We start from the raw sequence: 21,905 nt of genomic DNA, 5'->3' as shown, positions 1-21,905 counted from the left end.
CACTTAGTATTTGTATATTCACTTAGCAATTGTCACAAAATTAGGGAGACTGACCAGATACTCCAAGTTATCTTCTGAGTCTGTAACAGTCTCTGATACAATTAACATATAAAATTCTTGAGAGGCTCTGATTTAAACTTTTTCTCTACCCTGGACAACATTTACACATCCAATGAATGTCTTTTGATCAATTTTTAAAAGCCACAAAGATCTAGCATATTCTTTGATAAATCAATGCTATTCTTTTTCTTGCTTAGAATTTGGCAATAGCAAGCAAAAAGCACAACTTGCACGAACTTACCCCACTAGAACGCTCCCAAAGACTCCCACTTAGATCTCTGATCCGTTCTTGTCTAGGTGCACATTCCAGACTCTGAGTTTTGCTGGCATTATAAATAAATATGGCAAGAAGGACAGAAGGGGCTTCTATAAAAAACTCCAAGGAGGGCCTGAAGTCAAAGATCAAGACAGACACTGTGGTGATAATGACAGTGGTAATCTGGGCCATTAAGACATGGAACATGTTATCCAGGAACTTCAGAATGAAAGCCACTGAAAGGCCCTGAAAAGCAGTTACAAAAATAAGGGATACTGAAAATGCATTGTGACCATAAAAAAATCCACAGTTCTTAATCTGATCACGGTTACTTTTCTGAAGGCCCAGTGTCAGCCCATTAAAAAGAATGCCAAAGAAATAGAGTTTGCTGTTCTGTATGAAGATACTTTCGGGTGGATGGTTTCCTTCCTTCAGTATCTTTTCATTATAGATATTGGCCATTGAAGAAATAAAACATTGTACTATAATCAGTATATGGCCCAAGCCAAGACGGATGTGACTGAAAACTCTGGCTGTGGTATTATTCCATTTAGCTCCGGGAAAAGTCCACTCCTTCACCGTGCAATTTTTTCCAGGACATTTACCCCTGAACTGAAGGCAGGAATTGGATGGGCTGAAGAAGGCATCGTGATGAAATCCATGTCCTGCCAGATTATGCTGAGAGGTTTTAGTTCCAGTAGTTAAGGCCACAATAGAGAAAAAAAGAATCAGGAGGGAAGCCCACTGTATCCAGTTTAAATGCCGCCTGTCCAAAGACAAAATGTAAGATTTTACTACTTTTTCTCCTCCTTGTATCAACTCATTCTACTAAAAATTCTAAAATTTGAGTACTTGGTCAAATAAACCACACCCGGTTTTTGCTAGTCTTCCCCCACAATTCAAGTTCAAAGGGAACTTGTTGGTAGTACCTCTGTGTTCAAATTTGCCATTTTATTCATATTTATAACTGTCCCTTAAAGTCATTCCATCATTTCTCTTTGTAAGTTTTCCTCTAACCTGGAGATTTAACCAAGCTCCTCTCTATTTAGCACAATTCTTTATTGTGCTAGAATGTAAGTTACAGCAGTGATTTTCAGGTTGATTTCCAAGAACCAGAAAGCATGTAGAGGAGCTTCCAGTATCTTCTACATTTTAATATTTTAATTTTCTCCTACAGAAGATATCAAATCTTCAGAGGTTCAACCCAGAAATTTTTGAGAAACCTAGCTCCTGGCTCAAAGGCCTAATCATACAGCATTACACAGCAAACTGCTGACTTTATCGATGAGGCAAAGCAAAATGGTATTTTGGGTAATTTTTCAGTTTTCAATGCCCTAACAGTAGTTTATGTATTTTCTTATTTTGCTTAACAGTACAATTGTGAGATATACAGCATACACATTATTCCATTCTGCCAATTCATTCAGTTCAACAAAAATTAATAAGTACCTTCTGTGTGTGAGCAAGTGGGCACATAAAGACTTAATTCCCTCTTAAGAGAATTTATACTTTAATAGGAGAGAGTCATGAAATTATGACAGTAGATTTGAGTGATACATGGAACAATTGGAGTACACTGAGGAAACATTTCAATGAACTCAGGTCCTGTTTCGAAGAGGAAACAGCACATGTTGAAAGATGAAAAATAAATTGAATAAATAAATAGAGTGAAGTTTCCTACAAAAAAAGAAAGCTGGTCATATATCCAGGTAATAAGAACAGTTTATGCAAAGGTAACAAGAATGTACAATAATACAAGTCTCAGCTTGTGGTAGTCTAGAAGGTCTCTAAAAAGAACAAAATCTTTATGTCTGAAGACCAATCAGGTGAAAATGGGAGAAATAAAAAAAAAAAAGAATTACACAAGCAAAGGCAGAAGTGTAAAGCTATAGGTAAGAACCACAAGTTACAAGAAACTGGACATCATTTATGCATTTGAGCACCTACTATAGGGTTAAGCAATTCATGTTTCGAAGGAGGAAAGCTGAGAGATTAAGTAACTTCTCTGAGGTTATATACTATAAAAGAGTAAGAAAGGAATTTGAGTCACGGTTTTTATGTCTTCTTAGATCATCATATCCTTTACGAGTAATTCTGAACTCTTGGGATACACATATAGGAAAATGTTTCTGATTTCACTAATACTTTTATAGACCTTTTATTTCCAAACTATGAAATGCACATAGCCTAGCTAGCAGCATACCTGTGCCTGTTTCTCATTATATAAATTTTAATTAACTAGATCTCAACTCACCAATGAGGTTATTCATAGCCCTATGCCATACAATTCAAAACCGTCAACTAGTCTCTTGAATTTCTGTAAAGACAAGCAGGTCTATATAGAGTAGCAGAAAGTGAATAGAGTGAAAAGAGAAAATACAGAGATGAACAGTGGATGTGTAATTTATAAAAAATCATTATATAATCATCGGTTGCACATGAAAGACAAATGAGGCAGCAATCTACAGTGCTTTAGAAGTCTTCACCTTTGGCAGATACAGATTCTCCACAAATATTTACCCTGAGAACAAAAAAAATTGGAAGAATCCTTAAACAAACTAAACAGTAACTAGCCCAACAATTACTTATTCAAGGTAATATTTTTAGGGAAGGTAAAAATTATTAAGAATTAGGCTAAAAATGGTAGATTTTTCAGAGACAAATATAGAGCTCAATAAATTACCCTGTAGGGTCAACTAAAGATTATGTGTACTTGTAAATTACTGATTCTGCATGGCAGAGTTTATTCTTTAGTTTCATCAGTGCAGTACAATAGAGGCTGTCTTAACTGACCCTTTCATATTCACAGTAAAGATTAGTGATGGATGTTCAGAGCTGAATGCTTGTGGATAAATGCTTCTTTTCCAGAGTTCTGTTCCCATGCAAACTGTTGTTCCCAGAAATCTGTCCCTAAGTGTGTTTGTAACTCCATGATATCATTTTTGTAATTATATATTGCAACAGTGACAAAAATGACAAATGATGAAAAGGACTGCTATTTTTATGAAAAATAAGTTGAAGGCTTTGAGAAGACCAACTAAAAGTAAATAACGGAGACAACAAAAAGCTGGTTAATAATTACCTAGGGGAGCTAATAAAAGTTTCTGGAAAAAAAAGGAATATAGACAAGTTCTATTTAAAAGTATTTTCAAAGGCTTGCTACATTTTATGGTAACTGAAATCAGAAATGTTAGACGCTATATAATAACTATAGCTTCACATAAGAAAGAAATCAATGAACTCCAATCCACAAAGCCATATACCTAAAGGAAAAGCCATACCACAATATCAAAAGGATAGATATATACTTATATACTTTAAGTTAAAATATACTGTTTAGACTTACACATCCACTTAAACATGTACACATTTGCCCACCAGGAGCAAGCAGTGTCTCTCCCGCCAACTCACCCACGCAGGTAAGCATAGGAGAGCCAGTGGAGAAGTACCCTTCCACTAGGGGAGCATGGCATAGGGCAGTGGACGCGAGGAATAACCCACCAAACTATGCTGGAGAAGGAAAACAGGGAGAAAAGGGAGCAAACATCGTGACTAAAAGACATTAAATCTGACCACCCACTGGAAGCTCCCTCTGTAGCCTATGGCCAGCAGACTGGAGGACTGATTGCATTTCCCATTTTCCAAAAGGAAGAAGGACACACTTTGGCTCTGAAGGTAACCATGGTCTGGGGAAATGAACAGAGGGCCCTCGAGTGCAAGGACAGCACTTCAAAAACCCAGAGGCCCTAAAGATAAGCAAAGAAAATTGTCACTGGTTGGATCCCAAGACTACACATCTTGGAAAGAAATCACTCATTCAATAACAATGGAACTTTTTCTTTGATTTCAGTCTTTCTTTTTTAAAATTTCTCTATGTTGTATCATTTATAACTTTTCTTCATCACATTTTTTGTGCACTTTCTCTCTGCTTTCTTTTTTCTCCTGTTCCAGCTCAACCTTTTTCTCTTCCACTTTACCTTTCATCTCCTATTTGTGCTCTGCTTACCTTTTATTTTTTTAATTTGTTTTTCCCAGCAAATGTTCTCTATCATCACTGATTTCCTTTTACTCTTCAATAGGAGCCCCACCTTACTTCTCTCTCCTCTTTCTTATATTCTGTCAATTTTTATTTGTTTTCTTTCATTTCCCAATTCCCCATACCCTCCACCTTTACTAGCATATCTACTATAGTTAACTTTACACTATTGCTATTGAATAATGTGCATCGTTAGTAGAAGTAAAGTTATTCCATTCAAGAGATACTTCCTAGAGCCCAACAGTAGGTAAATATTTGGATTATCTTATAGTATAGATGTCCTTTCTATGAATGAGTAAAGGTGGTACTTATTGGTTCTTAGGTTTTGTATTTGATGCTAATTTTATTGATTAGCATCAATTGAGGCTAATTTTATTGATGCTAATTTAATTTATTGTAACCAGGGTGATGTAGTTGTTGTTATTAGTTCGTTTTCTTGAGATATCAACACTGGTTTACCTTGGGGTCAATAATACTGTGGCCCCTCATGGAAAACTAATACTGGGTTAAATGGGTAGCAACTTCTCATCTCAAGTAAATGCAGATGATTAGATACTAGGAGAAAGGCAAAGGCCAGTAGCTAGTCATGCCTAAATTATAACAGTAAAAAATAAACATTAACAAAGTGATTTCCATGCTAGAAACACAGCTTTTGACTAAAATCAAATAAAAAGCCACACAGGCACACACATACACCCTGAAAAAAATAGAAACATGAGAAGTCAAGCCAACAAAATGGCCCTCAACCCCCCCAAAACTGACTCATGGGATGTCAGACAAAAAGTAACCAAGAGCCAAACACTCAAATTATTTGAAATGATATCAAGGGAGCTAACAACACAGATCAATAAGGCATGTAAAAGGCAGGCGTGGTGGCTATAATCCCCAAGGATGACAAGGTATCAGAAATAGAAGACAGGGCTGTTATTGGTGACCAACTAATGAAAAATATCTTAACTGCCACAAAATAACATGAAAAATAGATCCAGCAGTTCCAGAATTATGCAAAGAATAAGAAGATTAATTTGAATTAGTTAAAAAATCAGAAGATACAAAAGTCATGAAAAACCTGTTCACTGAAATAAGAGCAGAAAATTTTGCAAATAAGGTAAAAGAATGTAACATTCAGATGAGTGAGGCATACAGAATGCCAAATAGTAACAATCAGAAAAAAGGCTCTCCATGACATTATAGTCAAAATCCCAAAAAACCAATGAAAGAAGTGCATCTTAAATGCCAGTAGTGGAAAGCATCAAATTACTTATAAAAGAAAATCTATTAGAATTAAAGCAGACTTATGAATACAAACCTAAAAAGCTAAGAGAGCTTTGGCTAAATTGTTTCAAGCTATAAAACAAAACAATATCCAATCCAGGCTGTCATATCATGAAAAACTATCTAAAGATTGACAGAGAAAGAAGATACTTTCATGGTAAAAAGCAGCTAAAGAAATTCATGATCGACAAACCAGCACTCCAAAAAGTTCTCAAGGATTCCCTAGAAATAGACAATAAAGCTAACAAAGACAAAAAGTGTAATAGAATGACTATACCAGGCAGGGTGAGCAGTTAAATACAGGGAATCAGTAACAGGAAATAAGGCAATGACAGGAATAAGTCAATAGCTATCACTAATAACTTTCAATGTGAATAATCTCAGTTCCCAAACAAAAGACACTGACTAGCAGAATAGATCAAGAAACAATATTCAACTGAATGCTGTATATAAGAAACATGTTTAACACCAAAAGAACCTCACAGATAAAAACCAATATTCTATGCCAAGGGAATCCCCCTATCAAAAAGAAGATACAGTTATCCTATTTTCAAAGTAGATATCAAGTCAAAACTGATCAAAAGAGGCAAAGAGGTTACTACGTATTGCTTAAGGAAAAAATCCAACAGAAAGAGATGATAATTAACTTCAGCACTGAACTATGAATGGCACACTCAGTTTCATAAAACAAGTACTACTGGACATAAACGATCAGATAAACATAAACACAATTATAGTGGGAAACCTTAATACTCTACTATCACAAACAAAAATCAATAAATAAACGTCAGAGTTGAACAAACCTGTGAACAAATGGACATAAAAGATATTCCTGGGGTTCTATCCAAAGGCAAAGTTCACATTCTATTCAGCAGCACACGCAATTACCTTGAAAACTGACAACATACTAGCAAAAGCAAGCTTAAATAAATATAAAGAATAGAAATTAAACCAGGCATATTATCAGAACATAGTACCATCAAGTTAGAAATCAAGGACAAAGGAAAACCCAGAAATTATGCAAAGGCACAGAAACTAAACAATATACTCTGAAGTAAACAATGGATTACAGAAGAAGGCAAGGAAGAAAACAGTTTTTGGAACTAAATAATGCCAGTAGAACTCAGCTGAACTTATAGGATACAATGAAAGTACTCCTGAGAGGGAATAGCTGTGAATTATCACTTCACAAAAAGGAAACAAGGCTAAATAACCTGACGATATACAACTTAAGATCTTGTTTTTCTAAGACCTTGACAAGAACAACCCAAATCCAAAGCTAGAACAAGGAAAGAAATTATGAAGATCAGAACAGAAGTCAATGAAATTCAGACAAAAAAAGTAATAAAAGAATTAGTGAATTGAAGAGTTGGCTCTTTTAAGAAATAAACAAAAGACAAACCCTTAGCCTATGTAACCAAAGAAATCAAACACCCAAATCAATGCAATTAGGAACAAAAAAGGGTAAAATCACAACAGACACAGCTGAAATTAAAAACATCATTAACAACTACTTTGCAAATCTGTATGCCAATGAATTGGAAAATTCAGAAGAATTGGATACATTCCCAGACACATATGAATTACCAAAGCTGAATTAAAAACCTTGAATCCAGTAACAGGTGACAAAATTAAAATAGTAAAAATATGTTACCAACTGAGAAAAACCGAAGCCCAGATGGGATCACTGCTGAATTCTACAAAAACTACAATGAAATTCTAATAACATGTTATGGTTTGTGTCTAGATGTTCCCCACCCCCACCAAACCTCATATAGGCAATGGGGGCAGGCTTTTAAGAGGAGGCTGAATTCAGAGTTTGTGACTTATTGTCTAATGCTGAGATTTGGGGTGTGAGTTATACACCTCCCCTAGGTGTATATGAGAGGCAAACAGGCTTGCTTCTTTTTGCTTTCAATGCTTTTGCTGTGTTCAGCCACCATGAACTATTGCCTCTCTGCCATGCCACCCTGCCTTAGAGGCAGCCTAATTATGGACTGAAACTTCAACAAACTGTGAGCTAAAATAGACCTTTCTTTTCTTAATTTGGGGTGTTGGGTATACTTTGTCTCAACAGTGAGAGAAAAGTAACCAAGACTCATCAATACCTGTCAAGCTTTTAATGAAACTGAAGGGGAAGAAGTACTCCCAAAGTCATTCCTGGAATCTACTAACTATTCTGATTTCAAAACAGAGAAGGTTCTAACCAAAAAAGAGAACTTTAGGCCAATCTCTTTAATGAATATAGATGCAAAAATCCTCAACAAGATACTGCCAAATAGAATAAAATGAAACATCAAAAAGATCATACATAATGACCAAATAGGCTTCATCCTACATATCCAAAGATGGCTCAACACAGTCAAATCAATAAATATAATATATCGCATAAAGTGAATCAAGGGCAAAAATCACATGATCATCTTCATGGACACAGAAAAAAAACCTTTGACAAAATCTAACATGCTTTCATGATAAAAACACTTGTTGGGAGGGAAGTTGTCTACACTTCAGGTACCTAGGACAAGACCACTGTCTCTCATGAGTTTGACAGTTTCCCATGAGAAGTGTGCACAGTTCAGGAGCTGAGGCATAGTAACTTCACCTTTGCTTGAGATAATACAGATGGTTTTCGTTATTTCTTATTACCAGTTATGTCCCATGTAACCACCAAGACACACTGACTGTTCTGCTAATAGATTAGATTTCCTTCCTGTCCCAGATTCTACCCTCCCCTTAAACTCTCCATAAACTTATTCATATGCTGACTGTAATAAATGTGCTGCAGGTGCTGGGCAGTTCTTTTTTCCCATCAGAAGAAAGGGTTCCATCTGACCTTAGCTTTTGTACACTGACTTCTATGTTTCTCTGGGAACAACTCTAAGCACATTTAATCTTTGACAAAGGGGCCAAAAACAAAAACTGAAGGAAAAAAAGCCATCTTCGTAAATAGTGTTAGGAAAACAGGCTATCCACATGCAGATGCTTGAATCTAGACACATTATCTCTCATCGTGAACAAAAGTAAATGTTAAAACAGAAACACTTAACACGCTGGAAGACAAAGTAGGTAAAACTCTTGAAGTCATAGGTATAGGCAAAAACTTTCTGAACAGAACACCAGCTGCACAGAAAATAGTACCGAGAATCAACAAATAGAATCATATCAAATCCAAAAGCTTCTATGCAGCAAAAGAACCCACAACCAACAGAGTGAAAAGTCAACCTACAGGAAGGGAAGAAAATTTTGCGAGCTCTTCCTCGACAAAAGATTCATATGTAGACTACATAAAGAAATAAAAAATATTAGAATCCTCACCCTCAGTGAAAGCTCAATCAAAAAATGGGCAAAAAATGTATGGAAGAACTACAAATGACCAATAAATATATGAAGAAATGCTCAGCATCACTGGCCATTAGAGAAATGCAAATTAAACCAACATGAGATTCCACCTTATCCCAGAAATAACTGCCATCATCAAGAAATCAGTAATTACAAATACTAGAGAACATGGAAAAAAGAACCTGTAATGGTTAATAAATTGTGTCAACTTGGTTAAGTTTAGAAACTTAACTAAGTAACTCAGCAGTTCTACATCCTAAGGTGGAGAGGATATGTCCTGGTACAGCTGTTTACACTCCATGATGTTGTAAAGGTTGGTCACTGTGTCAACTAGAACTGTTTAGAAATTTAACTAAGTGACTCAGCAGGTGGCCAGGGTCCTCACTTTGTAAAACATCCTGAGCCTGTGCAAGAAGGGGAGGGCACAAGATGGTATGAGTGCTATGCCCATCCCAAGGGCAGGTAGCAGGCTTACAAGATAAAGGAGGAAAAGAGACTTGCTTTCCCACTTTTGTTTTTGCTAATTTGGTGGCTCTCCACCACCATAAATCTGATGTCCCTCTATCATGCAACCCTGCCTTGGAGTCAGCCGATTTCTTCCTTAATTTTGGACATCAGATATTTTGTCTCAGCAATGACAGAAAAATAAGTAAGACAGAATCCTTCTATATTTTTGGTAGGAATGTAAACTAGTGCAATCATTGTGGAAATCTATGTGGTAATTCATCAAAAAACTAAAACTAGAAATTCCATTTACCCAGCTATTCCTCATCTAGGTGTCTTCCCAAAAATATTAAAGGTATCATATTATAGTACGCATGCATATCCATTTTTATAGCAGTACATAAGCTAAATTTTGGAAGTTGCCTGTTTGTCCTTCAACAGATCAATGGATAAAGAAAACGTGGTATTTATATGTAATAAAGTACTACTCTGCCACATGGGAAAAAAAACTGTCTTTCATAGGAAAATACATGTCTTGAAACCATAATAAGTAAAATAATGCTAACACAAGTTTAAATATCAGACAGTTTCTCCTACATGAGAAACTCAAGTATACCTATCTATAACGAGAAGGATAAAAGACGATAGGAAGCAGGGAGACAGAGCTTTCTCAAAGGGAAAGAGAGCAAAGGGTGGAGAAAGGAAGGAAGGTAAAGAGAAACACGATGAAAGAAGAATTAAGGATAGTATTTACATGTACCAACTTTCCACAAAGAATGTAAACACTATGTATTACAAACATGTACTAACAAACAAGGCATTCTAATAAAAGACAATATTAGACTTACTAGTACATTATTTTTGCACTATACTGCAGACACTTCAGTGCTGATTTTTAAACTCAGACACTCTAGAAACAAAGTATATGATTACAGAAATAATAAAAATGGAATGTTACTGGTCTTCAATATAATTATTTTCAAGGATTCATAATAGAGATTTTTTTAAATTTTATTTAAGAGGAAAAAGAGAAAAACACAAAACAAAGCAAAGCGGTGTAAGGGTACACGTAATACAGAACTACAAAAAAAAACACATAACAGTAAGAAATCACCTGTTAATAGATTACATATTATCATCTTGAAAATAGTTGCTCAAATCACAGTATCAAAGAATACAAAGTGGACATTCAAACAGGGAGACTGCAAACAGCTGTGTTCAATGATCCAAAAACATTAATATAGTCAGCTATTTAACACCCCTAAACACACTTGCTGTTATATCCGTTAGAGCTCTTTTTTTTTTCCCCTCTCTTTTTTACAACAAAATTTACACATTTTGGATTTTATTACTCCTTAGTTCTTATTGCTTTTTTGGGGCGGGGGGAGAGAATACAGTCAAATATGGCAAAACAAAGCTGTCAGTCAAAACCGAGGATAGACATAGCACATGGTGTAGAACAGAGTAAGAGATGTTAACAATAAAACAAGCACATTAAAGAATCAATATTGCTCTACAAATACGAGGCAAAGTATCTGAAAAATTTTTGAACTTTAGCTCATATCAATGTTTATTATTACTAAAATTAGCAAAATATAATTATTACAATTAGTAAAACTGACACTTAACATTTAAAATCTATAGTATAAATAGATTTGAATTTGGTTATACTAAGATTTAGTTTTTTAAATAAGTCATTAAATGTTTAAAATTTAACTACATTTACTGTAATTGACAGGTGAAACTATTACCAATTTTAAGTCAGGTAACAGATACATCACATTTTTCTCTTTGGTAAACTCAGTTTTATTTTAATGTAATTTTGCAATAATACGTGCATATTATATAATATTCTACTATGCATATTTATGAACTATCATTTCACAGAAAAAACTGACTATATTTTAAGAGTTTCATTCCTTTATTAAAAATTATGTTTTGTTAAAACCAATTTTCTACATGGATGTATATCTCTAATTGTATAATAGGAATCAACATAAAAATATTATTTCTTACATACATACATCTATAGTAGTCAATTTTTATTTGAGTTTTAAAGACTTCAAAATATTTTCAGAATAACACTCTTTAACTTGCCAGTTACAGAATTATTTTCACAATCCACAACTAAAATGAAGCCTATGATGAAAAAAGCAAATTCCAATGTACTCTTAACATTTAGATAGATACTGATTTAGATAGATGCAAGATAGAACTGGCTAAAAGTTCCCAAAAGTGCCCATGTCATCACTTAAACACAAGACTACCTTGAAATCTACTTTACCAGATTAATTAATCCATTGCTTTTAATCTCAGGTGCCCTCAAAGCCTCAAACCAGGAGCCAAATCTAGACCAATCATCAGCCACAGCACAGCACACATAGCTAAGAGTCCATATAATTAAAGTAACATATTTTTAAACTTTAAAAATCCTATTATCCAATCTTTCTATCTGCAGAACTACTGAACAGTTTTTTAGCAAATGCACTATACTGTAACTTTTAGAAGGAATATGATATAAAGGCAGAAAGAATATGCTCTTATTAATTTTCATTAGCATCAAGAAAATTGCCTGCCAGTTGCAGCTTGAAGCATGCACTTATTTCAAGTAGTTTAATAAAGAATTTGCCAAACTCCAAAGTAGGAATTAAATATCTTAGGAAACTCTTGGTTCCTATTAGTGTATAGATATTGTGGATAAACAGCTCATGAATTCGGTGCTGAAAGTCTGACACTAAAAATTAAAGTAACAATTATAACAGCCAATATGTTATCTTATTTTTGGTTTGCTCAAGACCTTTCATACATATGATTCCAGAGGATGTAGACAAGCTAGTTCAGGAGCCACTTTCTAGGTGGCGTAAATAATGTATGCAATACACAAAGCCAATTAGGATCAAAATTCTGGCCGTGGGATCTGAGGGTTCAGTGCTCTGTAAAAACAGGCTGTGCCATTTCTAAGAATGATATATGCTTTCACATCAAGTTACTTACTTCAGCACTATTCTGAATAGAAGAGCTGTTGTTATAATGCTAAAATTTGAGAAGATAACAGCCATGGCCTAGAAAGAAAAAGAAGACAGAGTTACAATTCAAACAAAGTACTGACCTCAGAAATCTCCCAGCTTGCTAGTTCAACTGACAAAAAAGCTTTTCAGTCAAGACCAGAAGGGTTATTGGGGCAGCTGTTTCACTAGAGGATCAAATTCCATTTTTATTGCTTGTTAAATTTATATAGATATGATCAAATAATTATGCAGGGCTTGAAAATATGTGCTTCAATTCAGACCATGACTGTATAAATATACTGTATGTATGGCTATGGAAATACTTTTAAATTTTGAATGTTTAGGACTAGAAGTAACAGTTACCCTGCTTATAATACAACTTTTTAAACTCTCAAACTATTTTACAAACATTTAATCCTGCTTCTGCAGGTAAACAGAAGGCTGGTACTTCTAGGCTTATTTATATCAGAAGAAAATTTAGGCAGATATTCAAGCATCTTTACAGTCCTAAAAGGCGAATGGATTTTCTCCCTTGAAATGACATAGTTCACTATATCGGTTCTACTGTTTTGTTTCTATTGTTTTGTTTTCTTTTAATATCTTTTAAAAAAAAGTGTAGTACAAAAAAAAAGATGTAACTCAAAGCCAAAATCACATTTGATAGTTCTTTGAGTTGATTCAAATTATTCTGAACACTTAGAATCATGCTAGCTATATTTTAGATGAATATTAATCTGAAAATATGCATATTTTTCTGAAAAAGTATATAATGTTATCACTGTGCCATAATTGGATCTGGCAATATTAATACTTAGCATCAATTATTCCTACCTCCTTGCTATCACTTCAAGTTGATTAAATGCCAGAGTATTAAGTCTTACAATCGCAAATATGGCTAATACACAGTTAAAGAAAATAAATAAATACTATGAAAATAAACAATATTTTCAACAGTATAACATTGCTGCTTTTCTATTGAAAATTTTATACATTGAAAAATTCTGACATGACTGTATGTTATTACCGAGTACAAAGTGTGATAACTTGATAGAAGCATATATTGTATTATGATTATATCAAAGTAATTAGAATTTCTACCTTTTTAGCAATTCATCATTTCTTTGTGTTGGGTGGCTCTGCATTGTTTTTCAGCATATGCCTCTGTAAGACAAATGCTTGCACATCCCCAGTTAAGAGACAAGTAAGAAAAGACTGAGGAAAGTGACTGATGACAGTAGGAAACTAGTGACCCAGAATAACACTAAGGCAGTACAAATACACCTATCCTGGTTAGGTTGATTAATTTTGCAAATGCTTTCCATGTAACACTATAAATAAATCAAACATCTGAACTCTTTGTCCCCAAAGTCCCATGTATCTCTCCATAAATAGATTCAAAATACAAATATGTAGAGTATACCATGTATTTTATAGTATCTGCGGGTGTACAGAATCAGGAAGGAAGAGTAAAGCAAAAAATAGAAAAGGAAATTGCAATTCCATTTTGATACTGAGGTATAAAACAGGAAAGGGGTATAAATATAAAGGTAATCTGCGGGATACAAAAAAATACAATGGAAGATATGGCACTACAGGGTTCTAACAACTTCACAAAGGTGGACATTATCTGCCATAAACATGAACTAAGATTAATAAAATCTACAAGAATGGGAAGGGGAACTAGAGTAGGAAGGAGGAGGAGGAAAGGGGATTAGCAAAAGAAATGAGCTGTATTATGTACATGTACCAACTCCCCAAGTGGACTGTAAAATGTATGTACTTCAAATATGTACTAATAAAATAAAAAAGTGCAAATAATATTTATTAAATGTAAATAATTATGCTTGCTGGATACGGGAAAAGTGGAAACAACAATTTAGGAAGGACACAGTCTAGCTGGACTAGGAATTTACTGCCAATATGGATCACATGGTTGGAAGGACTTCAGGTGATCGAGTGGCCCAGGTCCCTGACTTTCACCTGTAGTATTATTGTTATTATTATTATTATTCAGATGGGGTATCTGAAACTTAAGGTTGCTGGAGCCTGCCGAGTTACACAGGTTCTAAACTGTGAAAAAAATGTCAAACTCCTGTTTCCCATAGAAGCCCTCTCATCCTATTCTAAAACTGATTTGGTTATACTTCAGGGGTCTCACATAAAGGACTGGTCATAATAAAAACCCTTTTTATAATCAAAATGCCTATTTTTACCTTTTAAAGAAGCTTAGAATGCATTTTGGTAATAAAGGCAATAAAAATCACCATTTCCTAAAACATAAGAGGGAAACATACACGTGACCAAAACTGAGTAATTGTTTAAGACTTCAATTCTGATTACTAGTGCTTCCCAAACTGACACAAAAAATTTCAAGAGAGGTAAGATTATCAGTTATAGATGGCTTGTATAATTGGGAGTACACAATTCTACCAAAGAAACTGCTAGTTAAATGGTAAGATTAAAAGACAAAAACTATACAAATAAAAAGTATAAACTACATTAAAACAAATATGAGAGAGAGAGAGGTCCACTATAATCTTTTAAGTTGCCAGGGATTTAGCTCAGCGGCATAAGTGCCTACCTGGCAAGCGTGAGGTTGTGAGTTTAATCCTCGATACCAAAAAACAAAAAAAAATCTTTTCAGTTAATCATGCAAGTCTGCTTGGAGGCCTTAGATGCTGAGATTTAGCCTAGAGCTTGGAAGTGGGATGACTCAGAAAATAAGGATCCTGATTAAGTCCACAGATTCCTCAGCCAGGGAGCAACTCCTATACAGCAGAATTTACTACAGTAAACTTCAACAGTGAGCAGACCTGACAAGCCAATCAGTAATTCAGGTTTCAGGTAATTCTGCAGAAATTTCAGGAAAGCCAGTGAGGGCAGCAAGAAATAAAGTCCAAAAAGAAAAGATAAAAAAGAAAGATTAGTTCTGGGACTCATTTTTCTTTCTCATCTTTTCAGTGCTATTTCTGTCATATTTACTTACAGGCTGAAGGTAGGATAGGACATAGAAGACAATCAAGTTATCCAGGAAATAAAGAAAAGCAGGAATGGACCACTTCATGAAATTAGAGAATTCCTTCCAAGAAGCACATCTCAAATTTCTACTTTGATGATCTTCTAAAAAAAGAAATTTAGGAATAAATAAATAATCTTGATGAGAATGCTTGTATTTTTGGAGAAAGTACATTACATTTGATTATACATATGCGCCTTTAAAAGGTGCTTTATAAATTGCAATCTGTAAGTGACTACAAGGCTAAATGAACTGAAGATAATACAGAATTTTATTAGTCTGTCTCTCACCTATTTCTGCGTCCTGTAACCAACAATCAGCAACATCTTTATGAATACTGATCATGCTAACTCCTGTTCACCTAAAGCAGCTGAAGTATTATTTAAGATGACTCAGAGCTACTACTCTGAAAGCATTGGAGCAAAAGGGAAATAAACATGACAGAATAAACAGGAAAAAATATTAAGTCTTCATGCTGCCCTTCCCTCCCAAGAGATCAGCAAATCGCAATGTTTATATGTGGACCTAGAGACATTTAACAATTAATAATCCTAGCATGAGTTATTATCTCCACTCTAGATTTTTAAAGGCTGAGCAATATATAATGTAAAAGAATATAAGCCCTGCAAGTAATGCAATTTTCATGACATTAAGAAATATAATCCACTAACTGAAACTACATAGAACGAAATATATTCCACTAACAGAATCTCTGCACAGATTATGAATCTCTGTTGAGTATAAAAATTAATGCTTTAAATTATGTTTACCTTGTATGAAAAGAAAAAGGTAGTGAGCTGAGGGTACATAACTGAGGAACTGAGGTGGAGAAGTAATAATCACTGAGGTGGTTCCACAAAAACACTAACACTGTATATCTGAAGAAGGGATTAGTATGCCTATGCAATAGTTCTGCTCAGAACATAATCTCTTTGACTCTAGCATACCACACTGCCTTTCACATAGGAAATTTGCTTTCCTCTTGCAATATAATATATATCAAATCAAACAGCAAAGTTACCTAGAAAATCCTGAATTTGAATTAGAATTACTTGGTGTGTGAAACCATTATAGACACAAGTGATGAGCAGGATACTGGGAAATACAGGATGGTTTCCTAGCTTCGCCCCTTCCAATGCAGCTCTGTATACCACTTTCTTCACCTGTTTCTTCACCTTTAAAACATACTTAAGTTTGTGTCTTAGGTCCCTCATGTATAAAATTAATCAACTAAACTAAATGAAATAAAATGTTGTTTGCAGTTGTAACATTTTTCAATTCTGTGATTTTTTTAGTAGGATTGAGTACCATTTCAAGACTCACCTTTCTTTATAACATAGAATGATACAAGCACACAGAAAATGAACTTCACCAGTTCTGAGCATATATTCACAGTAGTTGGAAGGTAATCATACTTGTTCTCTGAAATGTAACAGAAATGTTGTTTTAACCATAAATTTTACTTTGTATGAGTATAATATAGCTAATAATTTATAATTGTTTCAAACCTTAAAAGCTGATTTAGCAGGGTGTGGTGCTGCATGCTTGTAAAGACAGCACTCTAGGATGCTGAGGCAGGAACATGAGAGTTTGAGCCCAGCCTGGGTATCTCACCAACTTAGTGAGACTCTGTCTCAAAATAAAAAATCGAGAAAAGACCTAGGGATGTAGCTCAGTGTGAAAGCCCTGGGTTTAGACTCCAGTACCCCACACTACCTGCTCCACAATTTTGATTTATCCGAGCACTCAGGAGGCTGTGTAGGAAGATTGCAAAGAGTTCAAGGACAGCCTGGACTACAGTCTGAAACTTTCTTTTTAAAAAAAAAAAAAAGTTATATGAAATTTCTTCCAGTTGGGTTTTCTCTCTTTTTTGTTGTTTGTTTTTGGGTTTTCTCTTTTGAATTTCTGTATCATTTCATCCAATGTATTAGCTTCTCACATTCCACTTACCTTTACTATCCTTGAGTTTGGTAAACATACTCATGTTTTCATTCGTTACTAATAAACCTGTTGAGACTAGGACCAAGCTCAAAGAAAGCTCTCTGGCAAGACATTGGATTGCCTTCTAAGTAGACCATTAATCAACATTCAGCATCTAAATCATCAAGCAGTTTATGAATATTATCAGCTGAATTAATGGGCTATGACTTTTCTGACATGTATGCCTGCTAAAATCAAGGTACATTTTATATTTCTTTAATCCACAATTTGCTATTTTATTTCATGTCATAGTATACACAGCAAACATTACTATTTTTTGATTCTCTGTGATAAACGATACATTGCACTAAAAGAAAAAAGTCACCTGAAGCAGAGAAAACTAGCAACTGGCACAAGGTTTTACCACTTCTAGGTCTGAGAAAAATACTCTCAGGCTTGCATCTAAACCCACTGATGACCTAAGATGTGGCCTAACTAGAAAGTCAAATGAATTAATTAAGAAATAAGGTTTGGTTTAAATGCCTTAATCTTAACTGTTACCTGTTTTTTCTAATTGTGTATAAAAATGCTTTATAATTTTGCCAAAGACAAATAGGAACTTAATTGGGTACAACTTTCAAGAACGCATTTGCTTTCCTTTTGAAAACAGTCCATCTATTGGTTATACCATCCAGGCACAAGACAACTTGACATGCTTTTTCCAGAACACTTTTTCTTTCTCTTTTCTGGAATTTCCTTTGACCTTGTCAATCTACGCAGAATCCTTGATTTCTCATTCCTGTCACACAACCTATAAACATCAGTAATAGTACTTTTTACATTGTACTAATTAGTTTTTATGCAAACACCTTACCCTTTAAATGTAAGTTCCTTAAGAGAAAGGGATCAGGTTGGTTACCCTCGCACATCTGTATCTTAGTGTCCTTCATTTAATGCTCTACCCATTTAATAAATGTACACCTGATTTTAAATATTTGCTCAACTTTTCCCATAATTTAAGCCTAATTAAAATATTTCATCCTTTTTCTGAGTACAAATGTAGACTTAAGTTATAGTCTGTCATGCTTAAATGAGATGATGATCTTTTACCCTGATACACACGTGAACAAACATGTACACACAAGAATCAGGGCTTTGGATTACACTTTCAAACTCCTGTCAATGTTAACTGGTTCTTTCTGGTATTCCTCTCACAGCTAATCCCAAACTGTGTGAGTACGTGTGACTTTGGTCCACACATGTCTTAACCACACATCGTATCTACAATGCATCCAATCTTACTGTTCTTCCTCCCAGTTATATAAAAAGGGGCTATGGCCCTACTTTTACCCATTTTTTCTTTTTAAAACTTTCCCTTTTTAGGTACTACAATAAACATTCCTTTTTGACTTCACTTTATCTCCAGTAGCTTTCTCTCTAATAACTGGGTTTGTTTTCTTATTCTACAAACAATTGTAAATATCTACCTGAGGAGTGAAATTTAAGCTATCATCCCTTTCTAATGCACCTTCTTCTCTCCATAGAATGGTACCAACATCATCTCCCCCTTCTAACAAGGTCCCGTCTTCAACCAGTGTGGTTTCTGATTCCACCACTACTTAAAACGTACTTTCTGAGATTATTAAATCTAAAGGGCATATTTTAATCCTCATCCTGATGTGACAATTCTTCCTCTCCAAATTTTCCTGTCTTTCTATGAGTTATGTACATTTACTTCTCTCATGTCTCTAAACAGTTTCTTCTTCATGTTCTAAACACTGGCATACTGTTTAAATGCTGCCATTCTTTAAAATTTGTCAGTTATCTGATTCTGTATGAGTCCTCTGTTTCTGGGGTTTTAAAGATAAATTTAGTATTAATGTACACAAATCTATATTCTGGAACATTTAATCTGTTTATAAATATATCCATATTAACTACCTCATACCTACTCATTTCATCGGTATCTCCTTCAAGTACATGATATGTCAGACTTTGTAGGAAATTTCAGTGAATAAAGACAGTTCCCAGCCTAAAGGACAGCACCTAGCTAAAACTGTGATTTCTCCAAACTTGGTCCAACCTTCTTTTCCCATCTCAACTGAAAGCATTATCAATCCACTTATAACTCAAACCACAAACTTCTTTAATCCCTACGTTCCATACATTCAGTAACTGTCCACTCACATCTTTTCTATGTTCTGATATTTTTCTTTCCCTTCCATTCCTTCCACACTAAATTAGTCATCGTCTGAGGACTGAGTTTGCAACAACTTCTTAATTGCTAAGCTGTTTCCAATCTTGGGTTTTACCATCCAACTACCAGTGTAGTTTACTTATCTTCCTGTTTATAATCTTCAAGAGTTCCTTACCCTACAGACTCTAAAGCCTATGTAATAAAGCATGGCATATGAAATCCTTAACAATCTCACTGTTACTTTCCTGTCTGGTCAAGTACTCCTTCTCTCTCCTATAGGTCCTTAAACTTTTTATCAATAATTCTACATTGTAAGTTCACACAAAATATCCTGCATTTATACCTCTGTTCTGCATCGTCAAAATACTTCTGTTATTGCACTTTTTCTAATGTGTTTTTATAATGTATTTACACGTATGTCTCTTCTAATAAACTGAGTTCTTAAGCACCAAGTCTATCTCTTATGCACTTTGAACTCTTTTACTATTCACCTAGGGCCTGATAGGCACATGTTAACTTTAGTTGAAACTTACATATACGTGTTACTTCCTAAGCAGATCATTAAGTATCATGATGTCATTTTTTTCATTAATTTTTCTTTCTTTTCTTTGAGGTACTAGGGATTGAACCTAGGGTTTCTGCATGGCAGGCAAATGCTCTACTACCAAACCAGACTTCTAACCTGATGTCACGATTTTAATGTGTTGTCAACAGTACTAACAAAAAGTACTCGATAGCTTTATGGAATTGAAGTATTTACTTAAATCGTTACATTAAAAAAAGTTCTTGAGTGGATAATTCCAAAGTCTTCTAATATGTACTATCCTACTGAAACACAAATTACAATAGTAACTCACAAATGCCAAGTGACCAAACATATTCTCCTATTTCAAAATAGGCAGAAATTATACATTTTGCTATAGGCTCAGCAATTCCTGTTGAATGAAGCAGTAATCAGATGTTATCATACATTCCATACAAAGGGTCTTAATTTTGAATCTGAGTAACACAAATTTTACCCAGTTTCAAAATACTTCCTGCAGAAGAACGTTTAAGTAAAATTTAAACAATACATGTGATGCAAGTATTTCTTAAGGTATTATCATCTCCATTTTTAACTAAGAGACAGGAAACAACGCGCAAGAGTTCCATATGTATTCTGCATATCAACTTACCTTCATTGGCAGAATATTTTACTAGTAAGATGCGACTTGAGCTTAAACCAACGAAGACAGCACCAAGCAGGAATGTATACATGGTTGTGAACCACAGACCAGGACGCCTACAGCATTTTCTTTCCATTTCCCTGTTATTTAATTGCCTTAAAAAGAAGAGCACTTTCATAAGTAACTCTTGATGGCAGACCTAATGATTCTACGGAATGCAAATACTACTGACTACATAACAGAAAAATAACTTTTTTAGATATTTGGTTATGACTGTCTGACTAGTACAGTTCAGGAGTATAGCAGCAACTATACGAAAAGGAAATGACAAAGTCAAACTCTAAATAGGTCGGGGTACTCTTGAGACAAGAGAAGGATACGTTCAGAAATGACGACAAAGGTAGCAAGTGAGGAATGGGCACTTAGGGACTGCAGGAAAACAGCTGTGCATTCTCATTGGCAACTCTGATGTAAGAGAAAAGGATTCTGATCCTGTATTTTTCCTCCTCAGTAGCAGCGCTTCTTGAGCTTGTTGGGAAGGATCACGTTACAAGAACCAAAATGGAAATATTTGAAACTCTGCTGTTAAATTTTACTTAATTTAAACAAAAGAGCTTAACCTTGGGGCTCAAGCAGTCTAAAACGCTCTCTTGACAAAGTGAGGACAAGAAATCCCACGCAGGGCTTACCCTGCTCCAAACCTCTCCGTGTACCCGCATGAACGACCCAAAGTCCATATGGACAGCAAACCGTTGCCAAATTCACAATTAAACTGAGCGCTGCGCGGTACACCAAAGAGACAACGCCCCTTCCCGGGGAGACCAGGTTTCCTAGCCGGCATCTCCGCACACATGCGCAGTGGGCTTCCCATCGGCGCGCCCCCACCTCCTACGCACGCGCAATAATTTTCCGCAAGCGCGGTTACCTCGCTCCCTCAGAAAATCTAGTGGAAGAGTGCACATCGTAGGGCTGGGACTATCTAGCTCTGTAAGAGCAGCAGTAGCTTTTTAGGTTCCATAGGCAGGGGAGCTATGAGAGAAAAACAAAGGCGAAAATCCTGTATGCCCAGGTCTGCTATTCCGGAACCAAACGCAAAATACGGGTCCTACTGGGAAAAGCGGCACCGGAGCCTATTACGCAGGCGCACTCAGTGTTACACTTCCGGAGGGAGGGGGGTGAGTCGGC

The 21,905-nt window shown here is 35.2% G+C and overlaps 1 protein-coding gene across 4 annotated transcripts in view; it reads right to left on the bottom strand.

Moving 5' to 3' along the window:
• The window catches only part of Slc35a5 (solute carrier family 35 member A5), a 31,230-nt gene extending 9,401 nt beyond the window's left edge, over positions 1–21,829 (bottom strand). The window contains exons 1-6 of one of the 4 annotated variants that reach the window (XM_013151778.3): positions 21,646–21,829; positions 20,730–20,875; positions 16,761–16,859; positions 15,408–15,541; positions 12,408–12,475; positions 302–1,082 (exon numbers count right to left, since the gene is read on the bottom strand). In XM_013151778.3, coding sequence (XP_013007232.1) covers positions 302–1,082; positions 12,408–12,475; positions 15,408–15,541; positions 16,761–16,859; positions 20,730–20,856 — 1,209 coding nt within the window. In that variant the 5' untranslated portion in view covers positions 20,857–20,875; positions 21,646–21,829. The other 3 variants (XM_063224952.1, XM_005003403.4, XM_063224953.1) reach the window with 3 other exon arrangements.
• Between the last annotated feature and the right edge of the window lie 76 nt (positions 21,830–21,905).

The sequence above is a fragment of the Cavia porcellus genome, unplaced genomic scaffold (genome assembly GCF_034190915.1).
Source record: "Cavia porcellus strain 051 isolate PalLab524CR breed Dunkin Hartley unplaced genomic scaffold, mCavPor4.1 scaffold_15, whole genome shotgun sequence".
Taxonomy (NCBI): domain Eukaryota; kingdom Metazoa; phylum Chordata; class Mammalia; order Rodentia; family Caviidae; genus Cavia; species Cavia porcellus.
This window is presented reverse-complemented; position numbering and strand designations above follow the sequence as displayed.